The sequence below is a fragment of the Rhipicephalus microplus genome, chromosome 1 (assembly GCF_043290135.1).
Source record: "Rhipicephalus microplus isolate Deutch F79 chromosome 1, USDA_Rmic, whole genome shotgun sequence".
In the NCBI taxonomy this organism is placed as follows: domain Eukaryota; kingdom Metazoa; phylum Arthropoda; class Arachnida; order Ixodida; family Ixodidae; genus Rhipicephalus; species Rhipicephalus microplus.
In genome coordinates, this window is record NC_134700.1 from 137,287,941 (window position 1) to 137,306,840 (window position 18,900).

General features: G+C 43.3%; 1 protein-coding gene across 2 annotated transcripts in view; it reads right to left on the reverse strand.

Annotated features, from left to right (window-relative positions):
• Window positions 1–18,671, reverse strand: part of LOC119177847 (rifampicin phosphotransferase) — a 97,473-nt gene extending 78,802 nt beyond the window's left edge. Inside the window, exons 1-3 of one of the 2 annotated variants that reach the window (XM_075887406.1) lie at window positions 18,304–18,671; window positions 7,571–7,755; window positions 6,921–7,171 (exon numbers count right to left, since the gene is read on the reverse strand). In XM_075887406.1, the coding sequence (XP_075743521.1) occupies window positions 6,921–7,171; window positions 7,571–7,755; window positions 18,304–18,394 (527 nt within the window). In that variant the 5' untranslated portion in view covers window positions 18,395–18,671. The remainder of the gene's footprint in view (window positions 1–6,920; window positions 7,172–7,570; window positions 7,756–18,303) is intronic. The other variant, XM_075887407.1, reaches the window with a different exon arrangement.
• Between the last annotated feature and the right edge of the window lie 229 nt (window positions 18,672–18,900).

An 18,900-nucleotide genomic window follows, 5' to 3' on the forward strand; every position in this document is an offset into this window, starting at 1 on the left:
AAAGATTATTGCCTTTTTCTGGAGATGCATCTAAGGCCATGGTCCAAATAGCTTCTTTATTGTGAGGGGCCGTCTGTCCAAACTTGCTAATTTGTTCTTTAATTTTTCTCTTTCATTCGCGTATTTAACGCACTCTAAAAGAATATGGTGAACATTTTCTTCTGCATGACCACAATGGCATACCGGTGAGTTGGATCGATATATCTTGTGCAGGAAGCTGTTTGTGCATGCTACTTCCAATCTAAGTCGGTGGATCAATGTCTCTAGGTGTCGTGGGAGGTCTGTCGCTATGTGGAATTTTCTGTGTGGATCAACTTCATAAAGTACCGTTTCCTTTGATTTAAGGCTCTCAAACCACTTCTCCATCGAACAATGGTTAGCTCCTTGCGATTTAAATTGCCGAATATCCGCCCCAGACATAGGGATTGCGCAATCCCGTCCTTCCTTCAATGCTTTCTTCGCGAGAGTATCAGCATCTTCATTTCCCTTTATTCCAATGTGGCTGGGTATCCATGAGAATACGATGTTGTGACCCTGCGATGAGGCATATTCCTCAGTTTATGCGATACATTGTGCTATTTCACCTTTTTGGTAAGGTGATATCACATTTCTGAATAACTGAACAGCAGGTTTGCTATCAGTGCATATCACCCATTTTCGTGGCTCAGGATTCTCGCAGATAAGCTTAACTGCTTCAAAGATAGCCACCAATTTTGCTGTCGTCGATGAAGAGTTGTGCGGTAATTTGTACATCTTCTTTTTCTGAATTTCGGGTATAAAGACCGCACAGGCTGACGCTTCTTCTGTGCATGATGCGTCTGTATATACCTTCGTTTTTACATTATGCATTACATAAGCTGATGAAGTACCAACTGTGCCGCTACTAGAGGCGCCATGTCTGCTTTCTTTTCTATGCCGTATGTTTCACGGATAACGTTGAGAAGTGGCAGCGTCCAAGGTGGTTTTGAAGGTTTCCATTGTTTAAATTCTGGTACTACTGCTTGAAATAATGATATAGTATCCTGTAGTCTCGTTGCCGTACTTTGTGTTAGTGCACCAGATAAAAAACGACTTTCATGTTGCGTGAAAATTCTAAATAAATTTCGAGATGTTTCTTTAGTTCGGAATACTGCCAAAGGTGGCTCTCGAACCTCCACATACACTAAAGCACTGGAAGTTGACCGTGGTAAACCCAGAAATACCCTCAAGCTCCTTGCCAATAACAAGTGAAGTCTCCTTTCGGTGGAGGCTGGGAGTCCGTGCAGCAGAGGCAGTGAGTAAGTTACGATGGGGCGTATCCAGGCATTATGTAGGGCTAATAACGACTCTGTAGTACCACCCCATTTGGCCCCGCAGAGATGCCGGAGGATTCGAATGGCCTGATTCACTTTTTGTTCCAGGGACTGGACATGAGGCGACCATGTTAGTCTCCGGTCTAAAATTACTCACAAGAATTTATGAGTTTTATGCATTTGAATAGGCTAATTTTGCTGAATAATCTGGAAATTTCCAGGTCTTTTTAATGTAAACGGAAGTATGGCTGTTTTAGCGAGACTCAGTGTCATACCTCTTTTTTTTAGAAAACGGTCTACATAATCCAATCCTTCTTGTAGAGTTTGTTGTACATCCAAAAACGATGGACCAGACGTCCATATACTTATATCATCAGCATATACTGAACATCTGATGTTAGGTGGAAGATTATACGGGAGCTGCGCCATGACTGCATTAAAAAGAGTAGGGCTTAGCACGCTGCCCTGTGGCACTCCTTGGTTGACGACATGTTCTGACGTTGGGCCCTCCTGCGTAACTACAAAAATTTTCCGGTGCTTCAGGAAGTCAGCGATCCAACGCAGTATCTTGCCCTTGAATCTCTGTAACGCCAGGCCTTCCAGAACGTCAACCTGACTCACTGTGTCGTATGCTCGGTGGACATCAAGGAATACAGCGACAGTGATGTTTCCTTGCGTTCGTTGGTTTTCCACATCTGTGACCAAATCCAGAATGCAGTCCATTGTGCATCTACCTCTTCTGAAGCCAGCTATGCTTTCTAGTAGTAGTTTTTTTGTCTTGCCACCTTAAAATTCGTTCATTGATCATTTTTTTCATTACTTTTGAAAAGCAATTTGTCAAACTAACCAGCCTAAACGAGTCCAACTGCATAGGGCTCTTCCCTGGCTTTAGCAAAGGTACTGCTTTTGATATCTTCCAACTTTCCGGTATTTTTTCTTCTTGCCAACTTTTATTATAGATGTCCAACAGGTGTAATTTTCCTTTTTTGCACAAATTAGCCTGAGCAGCATATGTAACTCCATCTGTTTCTGGTGAACTTGTTCGTTTTACTGAAGACAGCACATATTGGAGGTCCTCTGGTGTGAAGCTGTCATCCAGATCTGATGAACTTATCGCAGAGAACTTTGTTACAACCGCCGAAGCTGATTCTGCTGAGGATTTATATTCGCTAGTGTAGGCGGTCTCTCCATCTCTCAGTATAAGATCGCAAAATTCTTCGGCAATCACACGTTTGCTAACTCCTCGAGACAGGGCTAGAGCCTGTAGTGGTCTCGAGTGGACTACAGGCTGTCGGAGGGCACGTACCGTGTTCCACAGTTGAGGCGCCGAGGTAAATGGAGAAAGTGAGGCACATAAATCTTGCCATTTTTTGGTTCAAAGCTTCTGCAGTTGGTTATGCATTGCAGAATGTACTATCTGTGCAACCTTGAAATCTTCTAAATTACCCGACCTGCGATATCTTCTTTCAGATCGGCGTACTATTGCCCGAAGCCTCTCATACTCAGCGTGAACACCCGAATACCCATCTGGAATGGGTACTGCACGAGTTGCTTTTGTTAGAAATTTTTTTATCTTCGATGCATACGTTTCTGCGTCAGAACAAGGTTCAAGATTTTGTCTCTGTAGTTCTCGAAAGATTGCCCAATTTGTAATTCTTGTTGTGCGGTTATTTGTCGTTTTCTTCAACTTTGGGTGATATATAAATACTGGCAAGTGTTCACTTCTTCTTGTATCAGCGTCTGCAGTCCAGTCTGCTCCAGCCGCTAATTCAGAGGAGCACACAGTGATGTCTAGAATGCTGCAGTAGTTATGCCCCCGTAGAAACGTCGGAAAACCATCATTTAGTATAGTGTAACCATAATCTTCGCATATTTTTACTATAGAAGATCCCCTTAGACTACAACGCTCACTACCCCACAATTCATGGTGCGCGTTAAAATCACCACATATAATTAAGGGATCATGGTCAGATCTACACACTGCAGACACCTCTGCGTATGAAACGTTCGCTTGAGGGTGCACGTAAACACTAACTACAGTTACAGTAACGTTACCAAACTTCACCTTGCATCTAACCAATTCCGGCGCGTCTGTTTTTGAGGCAGCCACAGGTGTCGACGGAATATCGCGTCTCACACACAACATGACTCTGCTTTTTGCAGCAGGACGTTTTGCTTGGTACACCACATAATTGGACAAGCGAAAGTTAGTGGATACTCTTGTTTCGGAAATACACAAAATCAGCAACCCGTGATGAGCGACAAATTTCCGAAAATCTCCACTCTTATTCTGCACGTCGTTGCAGTTCCACTGAAATATTGCACTTCTTTTGTACCAGTTAGATAGTCCGGTAGACATGATTACGACAAGAAAAGATGCTCAACATCTAGCAGCAATTTCACTTATGGTAAAGAACCTCCATGTGGCAGGGATCGTAGAATTGCTTTAAGAGCCGCAAAGATAATTGGCAAAATGACTTGCTCGTTTCCAGCTGTCTCCGCCGAGATCGCATTTTTTGAAGAATTTTTCCTCAACAAGCTGCTGTGACCCTTCCCTTTGGTAGTCAGGGGCTCCTTTGCTGTGTCTGGCCCGGCAGAAAGTTCCACTTCAGCATGTTCCTGGGCCCGGACTTCTTTGCCAACGCGATGTTTTGGTGCTGAGTGCTTCAATACTTCCTAGTAAGAGTCGTGGCGCCACTGTTTTGCATTTCTTTGTGCCGCAGGAACATCTTCGACTATATCCGCATTGGGTGCTGGACCTCTTTGTATCTTATGGTACCATTTTGCTATTCTCTCTCTTTGTGCCGCTGGTGCCTAACGGTTTCGAGAGCAGCCTGAGAACGACGCCGGATGTGGTCCAGCACAGTTGGCACACTTAGGCTGACGCTTCGAGGTGCGTGATTTGTAATCATGTGCGCCCGCACATACCTTGCATCTCTTGGTTCCCCTGCAAGTCTTAGCCTTATGCCCATACCTCTGGCAGTTGTAACACCTTACCGCTGGCTCAATGTATTCCTCGACAGTGTGAACAGTAAAGCTGAGAGCAACTCTTTTTGGCAATGGCATGTCATGTCTTAACTGGAGTATTACATTACGTATGGGCTGCATTGTGGCACTTCCATCATGTTCGGACGTTTCATTTACCTTTGTCATCTATTAACGTCACCTGATACCAAGTTTGGTACATATGGGGCAAGTGAAACGGCCGCGAGCATGCTATAAGCGTATGATGATGATTCATGTGTGGGGTTTTATATCCCAGAATCACCATATGATTATGAGAGACGTCATAGTGGAGGATTTCGGAAATTTGGACCACCTGGGGTTCTTTACCGTGCACCCAAATTTGAGCAGACGGGCTTACAACATATCCGCATCCATTGAAAATGCAGCCGCCGCAGCCGGGATTAGATCCAGTGATCTGCGGGTCAGCAGCCGAGTACCTTAGCCACTAGCCCATCGCGGTAGGACCAGTGCTATGAGCGTAGCAGGTAGTCATGTTTTACATGAAATCTATATCATGATTATCATATTTTAAGGTGCCATATACATTCATCCCCCCTTCACGTCACGTAATACCAAATTTAGAAATAGATGGAACTATTCAAACGGCCCCGGAGAACGCTATGAGCGTAGCTTGTAGTGACGTTTTATATGAAACTCGTATTACGATTATCAAGTTTGGACGTGTCATTTACCTTCGTCATCTGTTCACTTCCTATGATACCAAATTTGGTACATGTGGAGCTAGCACAACGGCGGTGAGCGCGTCATGAAGGGCCCAATATACTCCGACGCAACGTTGACGCACGCTCAGGCTGGGCGCAGCGACGCCACGCTAGCAAAACGCAAGCACTCTATGGTGTGGCGCTAGGCGTGACAGGCGTGACCAGAGTCCATTGGCGCGGTCCGGTGACAACCGGCGCGAAATGCGACATCCTGCATTTCCCGCTGACGACGTTACTGAGACAGCACCGCGTCTGCCTCTCTTCGTGATTGAGGGACGCCTTTTGCGCTCAAACACGCATACGTCAAAGCAAAGCAGCGCGGAGCGCCTGCGAGTATATGGCATGCAGATCTACCATCAAGGTCAGTGGGCCGATCCACTGATCTCTACTAGAGGGATATCGGCGTCTGGCGTGGCATCGCCGGAGTGACTCGACAAAACGAACGGCGGCGCGCGTGCGCGCCGGCTCACGACGAAGTGTATTGGGGCTTTGAGTGTGGCATGTAATAATGTTCTTACATGACACGCATTTAATGAATATCATGTTTGCACCAGTCACATACCTTCGTCATTCATTCACGTGACGTAATATCGAATTTTGGCATATGTGAAGGTAGCGAAACGGCCGCGAGCGCATCATGAGTGTGGGATGTCAGATCATGACAGGCATGTCATGATCACCATGTTTGGACGTGTCATTGACCTGTGTTGGCCGTTCGCGCCAAGTAATACCAAATTTGGTACATGTGAAGCTAGCGAAACGGCCACGAGCGCATCATGAGCGTAGCATGTAGTCATGTTTTTACATGACACGCATCTCATGATTATCACGTTTTCATCAGTCACATACCTTTCACGTCCCGTAATACACATCCATTCACGTCCCATAATACCGAATTTGGTTCATGAGAAGCTAGTGAAACAGCCGCGAGCATATCATCAGTGTGGCATGTAGTATGTTGTTACATGACACGCATGTCATGATTTTAATGCTAAGGTCTGTCGCTTGTGTTCGCCATGCAGTCATGTCGTACCATACTAGTTTTGCAACATATCATGTGAATGAAACCACCGCAAGAGCAGCAAGACCATGACATGTATATAATGACATTTGTGACATAGATGTCATGATTTTCATGTTATGAGTAGTCAGTTATGTTCGTCATACAGTCATGTTACCATACCAAGTTTGGTATCGATACCAATATTCAAACAGACAGGAGAGCTAGATGTCATATGCGGATAGATAGATAGATAGATAGATAGATAGATAGATAGATAGATAGATAGATAGATAGATAGATAGATAGATAGATAGATAGATAGATAGATAGATAGATAGATAGATAGATAGATAGATAGATAGATAGATAGATAGATAGATAGATAGATAGATAGATAGATAGATAGATAGATAGATAGATAGATAGATAGATAGATAGATAGATAGATAGATAGATAGATAGATACCCTCAAAGTAACCGAAGTTCGGCAAGAATGCTTCGCATTTATTTACCTTGCACAAACTCTACTAATTATATCAATTAACAGCAAATATTCGACTACTTGGGTAGGCCACGTTTTACTTCAGTGTTTTTTACCGATTCCAATAACAGAGGCATCAACCACATTTTTATTTTACTTACTCATTTATTTTCAAGCTCTACTGCACAACCTGCTCTCTCTTCACTACTCTTTATGCCAAGCCCTATTGCCAGCTTTGCGCACACTGCCGATTGCGGGTCAATTCGATGGGGGTTTGATTGTCTCCAATATGACGCTCCCATATCTGATCCATGAAAGAACTACCGTATTCCTATCTCGTGCCATTAGTTTCCCGCTGATAGCGACTAATTTGAGACACCTAGATCGAATTCCCCGCATGAGCGCAATATACTTGCCTGAGCAATCCGTTAAATGCCACACGCCAGCGACGATTCGGAGCCAAGCACTGCAGCCGCAGACCAGCTGCGGAGAAACAGCTCCCGGTACTCCGGTCCAGTGTAAGCGTGGTGGGCAGCTTGTATTGAGTACCATCCGAGGTGTACAGGGCGAGCCACAGCTCGGCGACGTGAGTGGACAAGCGCGACACGCTGACCACCAGACGGTCTCCATCAGAGTTCACACCGTAGAAGAAGACGCTGTCTTCGCTCTACAAAATGTACGCCGCTATAAGACACTGGAATATGCCTTTTTTTTTTTTGCTGTGGCGGCAAAGAACAATTGGTTTAAATTAGGGCCCGAACTCCTAACACAGCTTGTCTCATATAAGATGCGGGAGTCGTATCTCGTGATGATCCCTTTCAGCGACAGTGCCGCTTCGCGTGACGTGGAGGGTGGCATGGCAAACGACTTGGCCCATTCTAAACCACGTTCCCGGAACCAGCCAAACATCGAGTGTGCAGTCTTAGCGACAGCCCTGTGCCACCTCCATAAATTATCATCTCGGAATAAGGCTGCTGCTTTTGGCGCAAAAAACACCAGAGACTACAATTGTCATTTTACATAGGGTGCACGTCATCTGTTTTGGAATAAAGCCGAACGCGCTTACCTTCTCTAGTTCTGGCTTCGGGCGAGGACACTCGCAGTCCCATTCCGCGGGTGCACACACGGCGCAGTTGCTCACAGTGTCATCGTATTTTTGTGGCTCTACATATTCGAACTGTCGACCTTTTCTTCGCAGAAGGTACGCCAACCGTGTCGAGGCCACCAGATAGCGAAACAGATACACGCCTCCTGTAACGGAATTTTTTGTAAATACTCGTTTCATTTTCTTTTCTTTTACATGTGATTTCACATCGGAATCTCTGCGTATTATTGCCGATGGCGCGAACAAAACTTAACCAGCGCTGACTCGTTCAGACAGTGGCATAGAAAGACTTGACGAGCAGTTAAGCACCCGCTCTGTCATGTCTTTCTGTGCCACTTTCTAGAACAGTTAGCATTATAGTTAGCTCTAATAAAGCAGAAATCTATGCGTTTCTAAGCACCATTTGTAATGCCAGTGAAGGTGAAAAAGAAATAACTGTTATTCGTCACTTACATATCTGTCTTCAAATGTTGACATGTTGTATATAAGTTAGTTCCTTCTTATATTATTACTTCAACGGCAGCGACAATATTTCTTTCTTTTTTTCTCGTTGTTTCCTCTGATCTTCGCCCTTTCCCCATTCTTCGTGTACTGGGTAGGCAACCAAACCTACCTTGATTAAGCTTCCGGCCTTTCTGCTTTATTGCTCTCTCTTGCTCTCTCTACATTAGCTGCGATGGCAGCCTTTGTGTTCCTATTGTGAAGGTTGCCAGACACATTCAGTTAAATACCAATTACATTTTTGTCTTATTAGCCATGCTAACAACTGCTAATGATAGTGATTAGATTTGTAATGTATAGTACATAATATACAGCAATTTATTCAGCGTGCACTTTCAGTGCGCAATAAGTGTACTTCTATTTTCGAACTAAGTGTTGTAAGTTGAACAAGCACCTTTACCCAAAAACTCATTAGAGTTGCCCTACTTACTGTGAGCGAATTTCGACTATATACCCTAATACAAAGAATGTTTCAAATGAAACGCCATCTTGCACGAAATCGAATGTGCAACGGTAACATACAGTATACAAGGTAACATAGCTTTCGATTTATTCAGCTGGTACTTGTGCACGTCAACAATGACTAAGCAAGTCATATTTGCAAGCATCTATTATCATGTTTATCACGAACGCCCACTCTTGACAGATATCTGACTATGACGTCTACCTGGCTTAGTAGTCGTCTTCCTCGCCTATGATGATAGGCGTGCGAACAGACAGGGGAATAGGGGGCTGTAGCCGCCTTTTTAATGATATAAAGGGAAGTGCCAGTTCTGTGCTGCACCTCTGCTCAGTATAGAAGTTATCACCTTATTCTTTATGTGCATCTTTTATGAACGTAATGGTGACCAACCACACGCGACGTTGCACTGCGTCAAGAAGGGTTGAAAAGTGCTTCTCGAAGCCTATTTCATTCAAAGTGCTGTTTACTTTCCATTTTTACTCCCGAATAGCTGAGCACAGGTGGCAGGCCATTTAAAGAAACAAATCATTGACACATTTTCAAATTTTTAACTACGGTGGCGTTTTTTTTTTCAAGCTAGAACAACTGGTGGGAGGAAGGGGAGGGTGTGCTTCAGTGCCCCCCGCCCATGGCACACCACCTTGTCCGGCACGGATAATCAAGCGCGCACACCCTTCACCTATGATTATCCTCACAATTACTAATTCCTATTAATTTTCCCGTTTAGCGTGTATGAGTATGGCAGTGCACGAACACGCAGATGTGATTGAAATATGGCTTTTTCTATTGCTTCTTTTTTTTGGGGGGTGTAAGTATAAAGACGTTAGTGTCACTGCTTGGCAGTGCCTACTCCTCCACTCTCACAATACGGTTGACGTCATAGAGTGCAAAACAATTACAAAGCTAGATAAAGACACCATAATACAACATTCACGCAGTCATTGTTCTTCAATACAAACATCTGTTCACGCAAAAAAAAGTCGGCAAAGCACAGGTATGCACGCAATTGATATGTCCTTACAAAACACGAAACTTTGCTAAAGTGTTGTTCTCTTAGCAGTCACGTCACTCCGGAATTATCTCTTGAAATACCACACTGTAACCGCGACAATAAGGTTTCACCTTCACAGAGAATTCTCCGGTGAAACTAAAACACTGCAATACTGCAGCCAAGCACAACAAATAATAATAACACGAAATTTCCCGCACTTTAGTAGTTTCGTGACTTTTATGATTCCTCCGGAAAATATTCTACTGTGATTCTACGGTTCCTCCAGAAATATTCTACTATTCTAGCCATACTCTGTAAATCATCACTCAGCCATGGGCCTAAGACTTTTGCTATTATTGGGAGCTTTTTATCAAAACCATTTATTTTATTTGCCTTCGTTGAAGCGGGTATAAGTGATCCGCGGTGCCCCGCCGCAGTGTTCTAGTGGCTGGGGTACTCGGCTGGGGACCAACAGGTTGCGGGATCGAATCCCGGCTCCGGCAGCTGCATTTTTGATGGAGGCTAAAATGCTGTAGGCCTATGTGCTCAGATTTGAGTGTACGTTAAAGAACACTAGGTGCTCAAACTTTCTGGAGCGCTCACTACGGCGTCTCTCGTAACCATATGGTGGTATTGGTACGTTAAAGCCACATATCCATATTATTCGGAGTAACCCTCTCTTTATTTCAGCAACACAAAGCTTTCGGTTGGCCAGATGAAGTTTAAGAGAGTTATTACGTGAAAGCGGTAATTACTTGTGAAACAACCTTCACTGTGTCATTGTAATGCTGTCGCCTGATTTTTTCCAAAATAAACCTTATGCTATAGCATATGCATATATATGTCTGGCAATAAAGCTACCATATAGCTGCGTAATTTACACGTACCTGAAAATACTGTCCCCTCCATTATAGTATTTTGAACTATTAATTCCGGATATACAACAATATCGCCCAGCTTGGAAATGTATTTTTCTACTCGTCGCCAGGGCCAAGAGGGCAGTAGAAGCCAGAGGTTTCCTGGACTAAGGAGCCCTCCCACCTCAGGGTGACACCGGGCATTGCTCGGGGCACTGTTTCAAAAATAAACGTTCACTTCTCTCTCTCTCTCTCTCTCTCTCTCCTGGTTGTATTACCTGATGCCTGCGCTTTAGAAGAATCTCTAAAAGTGTGCGTGTGGTGCTTGCATTGTTGCATGCGCAAACAGCAGATACCTTTTTATCGCACGTGAGCGCGAGTTGATGATATCACTCTTGCATTAGATAAAGGCTGCGTAACGTCACCAAAAAGGACAACAGTTGGGCAACTTCTAGTAAAGTGTTTTGGCCACACGCGCCTGATAGAACTGATAAGTGGCGTCCGTGCCGTTAACAAACATCCTATAGACGATCCAGTGCGATGAATCTCGGTTTCCATTGTTCTGATCCCTGCGCCTTTATCACTAAGTGCTTGGTTTTGTTTGTTTTTTCTTTCTTTTGGACGGTTGGTGCGGCCATGTGAGACAAGAGTGTGTATACATTACGCGATACGAAGTCAAAACCAGACACGAAGAAGGACAACCTCTGCCGATTACAGGAATGTACTTGGTCGGGTCCATTTGGTTGCAGCCGGATGTGACCCTTTAATGTATTTTGAACGACTCATGCTCATGCAAGATGGGCGTTTTTCTTTTCCAGCTGCACTTTCCTGCGAGGGCATCGCTAGCTTTCGTGCGAAGGTCATGAGTACATCTGCGTACTGTAAAGCGGGATGGCATGCATAGCTCTTCATTGAAATTGGCTACCAACATCTTCCGGAACAATTAAACTTTTCGAATTCTTTTTAGGAAATTCTTGGACATTCGGAAGTTTTTTCACGGAAAAGCCCGTTGCTGCTTCAAGCTTTCCTCGCCGCTCCCACATTTTTTCATTGACTGCGTTTCTAGAGTATCAGGGGTAAATTTAATCTCCAAGCTTTCATGCCTGGAACTTCTACAAAAGCAGGCACAGAACAGCAGATGACAGTCGTAATTGGTTGCTTATTAACCTCTATATACGTATTCACTTAAAAGTATTAGTCTTGCCAGTTTAATTTTATAAAAGACTGCATAAATAACACATGCAGATCATAGCTGCGCAATTAGACCTTGTGAAAAATTCTCATTTGCCTTGATTTCTTGAGCAAGAGATAAGCTAATAATTCTAGTATGTTTTCAGAGCTTGTGATGATGTGATTTACGCCGCAAGTCGTGTTCACACGCTGGTGCCTTTGTTCGTGTGCAGAATTCATAGAGGTCAGAGAAAAAAAATAAAGGTTTAATGCACATATGTGGCAGCTTGATGAACGTTTGCTCCGCAACGCTAAGAATTTCTGTCGTGAACCATCTCGATGATCGTGCGAATAATATTGAAATCATTGTGAAACAAGAAGCAAAGTATGAAAGAAGGAAGCTCCACAACAGCGCGGAATGCCAAGTGATGCTTGCAGCCACGCAGCGAATCAGTGGCACTCTCTGTTGATGACATGCCTAATGAACCAGAGTTACCTAAGTTACCGTTTATAGATACTTTTTCAGTTTCGGAATTCTCCACTTCATCTTCGGGGAGCAGGCGGCTGGCTGCTGTTCCCGCCACCGCGGCGCTGCAGGCAAACTTTGCGCTGAGCAAACGACGCTCGTCTGCTACAGCTACGCGCGGGGCAGCAGGTGAGCAGCACTTATATAACACCGCAACTTCTTGGTTTAGGAACGAGGAGCATAACGTAGAGCATAGATGCATGCGCGGCGTCTTTTTATGTCCTTGGTGAAAATAATAGCTCGCATAGCGTAGTGCTAGACGAGCATTTGTCAAATAAAGAGCCGTTTTGTTGCCCTGTAACTTCTTGTTCTTCAAGGTAGTAGAGAGAAAAATTTTGAGCTCAGTTGTATTAGAAACGTCTTACCGAGACCGTGGTAAAGGCTGTGACTCATATGGCGCCAGCTTAGTTGTTTAGAAGACATTTTTGCAAGTCTCAGCATAAGAATCTTCAATGTTGTGCACATTAACTTGCATAGCAAAAAACACCTCGGCGGGCTGTCTCCTAAAGGCAGTTGAAACCGAGTCATTACTGTAAGGTATTAGCCACATTTAAAATCCCACTGAAACGACGCTATTTTTCTGTTCAGCAGGTATATAAACCAGTGCACTTTCTTCTTCTGAAGTACTCATAATTATGGGTGTCTGAGTGTATAATACTTAGGATGAAAAAAAAATGCAAAGTTTGTGAAAATATAAAGACATCAATGTGTTGACACAAAAACACTTGTCACTGTCACACACAGGTCACGAGCATTCGAATTTCGATTTCAAATAAGCGCATAGCTGAATTCCTCTAACAATTCGGGCTTGTGAGAGGCAAACAAACCATAAGACAGTCTGTTGTGTACCTATAACCATTCGGTCATTTGTTGCATGATGTATGTACTATAAAGGGACACTTTCTGCACTTCAGGTAAATATTCAACTAGATCAGTGAGAATCATTGGGGATGCCGTCTTTTTTTTTTTTTACTTAGCTGGCGTATCTCAACTTTTCTCCATTCTCGAGCGGCGGTGGCACAGATCAAGCGTTTCCTCATTTCACTGGTTGCAATCTACACATTGTTCTTGGTTGTTTTTGTCATTCTGTTTTTTTTTTCACTGTAACCGCTAAAATGACACAAGACACACATACGTCTGTTAGCACCAGTCATGCCCGCACGGTTCTTGTAATGAATATTTTTTAGCGGCACACTTTCTCTTTTCGCTGTGCCAGTAGATGTCATCTGTGTACTTTGCATTATAGAAGGTTATTACCGGAGGTTTTTCCGCTTCCTCAAGGACAGCCGATATGTAGTTGCAGGGAAGTTGAAGCACACTTTTTTTTTTTAATCGCTCAGAAAAGCTGGAGTCTTCCGAAAACGAGGGGTCCTCTGGCCGGCATTATTCTGGCAGATCGCAAGGCAGCAGTAGTTAGTTCTAGTACCGGCACGCTTTATTTTGCGGCTTCATTACAATTACACTGGGAAATTCGGAAATAATCAAGGAACTCCATCACTCCTTGATGCCCACGCACCTTGGCTGCTTTAGACTTCTCCATTCATGATATGCCTATATGTTTTCAGGATGTCGCTTTCTTGAAAGCAAACATCGTCCATCTTGTGCGTCTTTCCCAAACTTTTCGATAAATCTTGCTCACTTCTGCAGTAACAGCGTGAGTCGAATGGCGGGAAGAAGTGGCGTTTTTAGGGGCTTTTCCTCTACCCGCCGGTGCGCCCGGTCACCAAACACATCGTTACGATGTCCGGAGGGTCTGAGCTATGGCGCACGGGATAGCAGCAGCAGTATAATTAACCTCGAGAGACATACACATGTGCTCGATGCGTGTACACGTGGTCAATTCTTAGATCGCGCCCGTGATGTCAACCATCGGAGAGTTTCCTACGTCGTGGATGTCTGAGTATCTTCGTGACTGTAGGCGCGCAATTGTATTCAGAAGACCGTGTAATATGTCATTCGACCAGACATACACACAGGAAAAAAGTGCGACCAAACACCGACACGGAACGCGCGAAAATGCAGCGGCAGTGAAGCCAGCGAGAAGCAGCCGGTTACTTGGCGCCAAGTTAGAGTGCAGCACCCTCACACTGCCTAAGAGCAAATCGCGCCTGCCTCGAAAGAACGAGTTCGAAAACTGAAAAAAGTGTCTATAAATGTTTCCCTAAGTAAATGATGCCGCCATGATCGCTGCTTATGAGGAACAGTTATTTCAATGCAGTCGGAGTAGAACTTTCGGGCGTGCACCATGTGTTCACTTACATTCCTGTCGTCCTCAGAATGTAGAAGAGAAAATATGCAAAAAAATGCATGAATAATGCATAAGAAAACGAAAGGAAACAAAAGGAAAGAAAGGAAATAAGTGAAAAATAAGGCAAAAAGAAAGAGAAAAAACAGAAAAAACAAGAAAGAAAAAGAAAATATACAGAAAAAAACGATACTTTTGTTTTATGAAAGGAAAAAAGACAATAGAGCAAGAAAAGCAAAGAAAAAAAGAAAGGGATAGAAATTGAGACAGAAGAAAGAAAACATTACTTTAAAAACGAAAAAAAAAGAAATAGAACGATAAAAAGGAAAGAAAAATGTTACAGAAAAAATCGTGAAAACTATATACACTGTATATACGAAGGGTAAAATTCTAACAAATATCGAGGACCATCTGTCACAATTCAAAGTTTTGTTCCTCAGAATTGGAACCATGCGATTACATCTATGAAGTTTAGGGAAAACTTCAATGAATACTTACAAGTCATTCACTAATATTCATCCACGTACCTATACCCTACATCGGCTACTAAGAAAAAAGTAATGAAACTAATATGAAAACTAACTTGAGAATAACGGGGCGTAGAGAGGGGGGGGGGGTAGTATTCAGTTTTACATTTCGTGAGAGTTTAAATCAACAGGCAACTCCTACTCTCACAAGAGACAAGAAAAAAAACAACTCCAAGACAGCACCTTTAGGCTGCGCATCGCGCGAATTCGTCACTGAAGATTAACTCGGTCAAGTATATAGCGGCGAGAACAACATTGTAAATCAAAACGAAAGTTTTTTGTTTTGTTTTTTTTTGTCGTCCAGTTTGTCAGGGGGTGGAGTTTGCTTTTCTTGCAGATCCTTCCCCCTCAAAATTTTACTTGGCTCTGCCCTGTTCATTTTTGTTTTCTGAGTGGCATGGCCTGCTATATGTTATGGTGCGGGCTGAGAATTTTTTTGCATACCTTACAATAAAGAATTTTGTTCTATGTATACTTTACTAAGAAATCATCGCTTCAGGATATAGTGCTGGGCTAATAAATCATGCATTATTTAACATGAAATACCGAGTCTCTTGAGTATATCTCCCGCACTTTGACTTCATGCAGTTGACAAGCTGACTTTCCTGAATATTTTCAGTTAAAATAATTTTTATAGCAGGCTTCCTTTGCATAAACCCATGCCACCCGACTCAAGAAGGTGTTCGTGGAACCAAACTGGAGCGTCATAATGCAAGGCTGCTTTCAGAAAAGAACATGTTGGGACGTTGGCTAACGCTTTCTGCACGCACAAGGCCACGAACTTCCTATTCAGCTACTTGACAGCGAGCGGGCTTTGCGAGTGTCTGGGACGTAGCAGCCAGTGATGTGTTTATTCGCACTGAATGTTAACCTATTTCTTTTTGTTTCCCCCATTCATTCTTCTCTATAATATATATTATGGCTATTTTCCGCCATGCCACATTTAGGGTAGCCAAGCGAACTAAAGTTTTGTTAATTGTCTTTCCTCTTTGTGTTTTCTCTTTTGTTTTTTCTGGGAGATTGGTTACGACCACATCTAGTGCGCTGGCAGACAAATCCTTTTTTTTTCTTGTATTGGTACAAGTTTTGCTGTTATATTGTAGATAAAACTTCTTTTTCTGTCTGAAAGTCACCAAGTTCAAACTGCCAGGCCACTCCATGAAATAAAGTAATCTTTCTTTTCTGTATGGGTAACACCGTAAGCGAAAAAATGAATAAATGAATGATCGTTCTGCTCAAATAGATGACCAATGCATAGACTTTGTGATAGTCTCAGCCGACTAATATATATATATATATATATATATATATATATATATATATATATATATATATATATATATGTATATATATATATATATATATATATATATATCAAGCGGAATAAGTTTCATGGCCTTCAACCCCATAACATTAAACTTCTCTTGTCTTTTTCGCATTACTGTACTCATCTCAAAATCTTATGAACTCATGCACACATGATAGATGTACATTTCCAGCTTTCCGAATTTTTTTTAAATGTGGAAGTTATAAAAATTTTAGGCTTCCCTGAAAGCTATTTTATCTGCTTTCATTTGTGTTTTCTTAATTTATTATCTTGCTTATCTATCTTCCTCTTCCGCCCCGATTAATGTCTTGAGGACTTTGCAATTGAGGCACCGTATATGCTATATTTATTGACGTAGAAAAGTGACTGTTGAAAAAAATGAGGTTGCTTTCAGAATTTCGAGAGTCTCAAACACGTATTTCGTAGTTATGTCCGCTTGTTTCAAATCCTTCGAGAACTTAATTACAGTAAGTACAGAACAATCTGGCAAACTGTAATTGCCAGTATCTTCATTTGTTGTCTTCTGAAAAACATGACTCTAGATCAGGTTGCTCCTTACTGCTATCTTGGCGGTCACATTACCGGTGATCTCAGACAAATACTGCGTCTCACCTATGTTGTTAACAATGCTTCCCGCGGCCTAGGTTACCTTCGTCGAAACTTCTGTTCTGATTCTGCATCTCTCAAATTACATCTGCGTGAAACTCCGGAAGCAAATATTGATATGCGTCCTCTATGTGAAATTCGTTTCACAGAGAAAATGTTAACGCACTCACACCCTTTGAAGTACCAGGAACGCTCGTGTTCTACTGAGTACTTCATTAGAAGGCACCTACAATCGTGAACAAGTATTACGCTACCAGGAAAGTAGGTACTGTGTGTCAATGTTGACGCTCGCCTGTCTAACGATTTATGGCCTTCGGATCATGCAAAAACATGAATAGGCAACTGCGTTACGACAAAATAATTTGCAACTTCCTCTAGCAGCGCTGCGCTTTTGTTCGTTTTCTGCCTTCATGCAGGGGACGAAGGCAGTTTTATGGGACTCACACACTAGCTGCCACAATAAGTTTACGGAGCTGGCCTCCAACTCCGTAAATGGTTGGCCATGACCTTATATACATAAAATCACATCAGCGGGCTGTGGAAATAGAAGATTCGAAGGCAACACTTCATGAGTGCTATTTACCACGAGGCCGGTTGAAGCACGGGCACTCGGCCATTGCCAAATGACACTACTAGAGTGTTTATTTTACTTTATTAGGGAATAAATACAACAACCACACATCTTGTGAAATTCTATCGAAAAAAAAATTGTTGCTTTGTTAAGATTGTATTTATTATCTATGTATATAGACTTTTAAACCACGTCGATCATTCATACTTTACATGATTTTCTTATAATACGAGTGAGTTAGGCGAACAGCGGTGCCATTTACATACACGACTTGAACATTGCAGAATTAACGCAGACCATGTAAACAGGCTGAGGGGAGCTGAATAGATTAAAACACTGTGCGCACTTTAAAATTTATGAAGCCTAAATGTATGATTCACTTCTTCGTCTTTTGTTTACATCATTATTTCTTTAGTTTGGGCTGATTTCTTTGGAATATCGATTCCGCTAATACAGGCGCATCGGCGGAACCATTTTCAAGTTTTACATATGCCTTTTTTTCACCGCATTCGCACTTTCTGTGCATTGTTTATATTATTCCAGCCTTACTTTAGCGCAAATATAATTGAGAACTTTCCAAGAACATGAAACGCAGTACCCAAGTTCAAGCTCAGGTGTTTTTTTTTATGTTCTCTACATTCTACTTCTCTCTTTTTATTTCTCCATTCCCTTCCCCCAGTGTAGGATAGCAAACCGGACGCGCGCATGATTGACTTTCCGGCCTTTCCTTTCTCTACCTCCTCCTGTACTTCCTTCCTTCCGGATATATGTGAACCTACAGCGATAATCTGTTGATATACTCAAGGGTAATGTGACACCGATCAAAAAGTATTTCAAAAGAATTTTGACATTTAGTGTTTTTCAGCACATGTACGTTCCCAGTAGCGAAGAATCAGAGCGGCACACCTACCATGGTCGAACCATATCGACGTTCCTCGCTGGTAGAGTTGCGTCAGCAGCGCCCAGAGAGCGGTCCCGAGCGCCGTGACAAGCGAAGCCATAGCACTCACTGTCCACCCGACGCCCTTCCTACGCGCCTTATCCGTACGCGCACATCCGCGCACAATCGACGGCGTGTCGATAGCGCGTGGCGATACGAATGCTTGTTCTGTTCGAAGCGCACGACGCCAACAAACCAGCTTCGGCCCGTGCCGGGGGAACGCGACCGCGAAGCGGACAATGGGGCACGCGGGACAGTGGCACGTACAGTCGGACGGCGCACGCCGCAAGCACTCAGCCCGGCCGACGACTTCCTCGGTTTTCGCCTTGCCACGTGGATAACGGCTCTTTCAATTTGCACGGCCTCGTGATTCCCATTGCGGCCGACTCAATGGGCGAGCCCTTTTATTTCCTAATTCGTTATCTGATGCGACCACCACGTGACAAAATGTTTCCGTGCCGGCTGTGCAAGGCTAAACGTGTTTCCCTTCACTCGCCGGCGGTGTACTCACTGGTGCACGAAAGCCGGTCTTGCTTTTTCTCTTGCCTAAATGGAGGAGTCACCTAA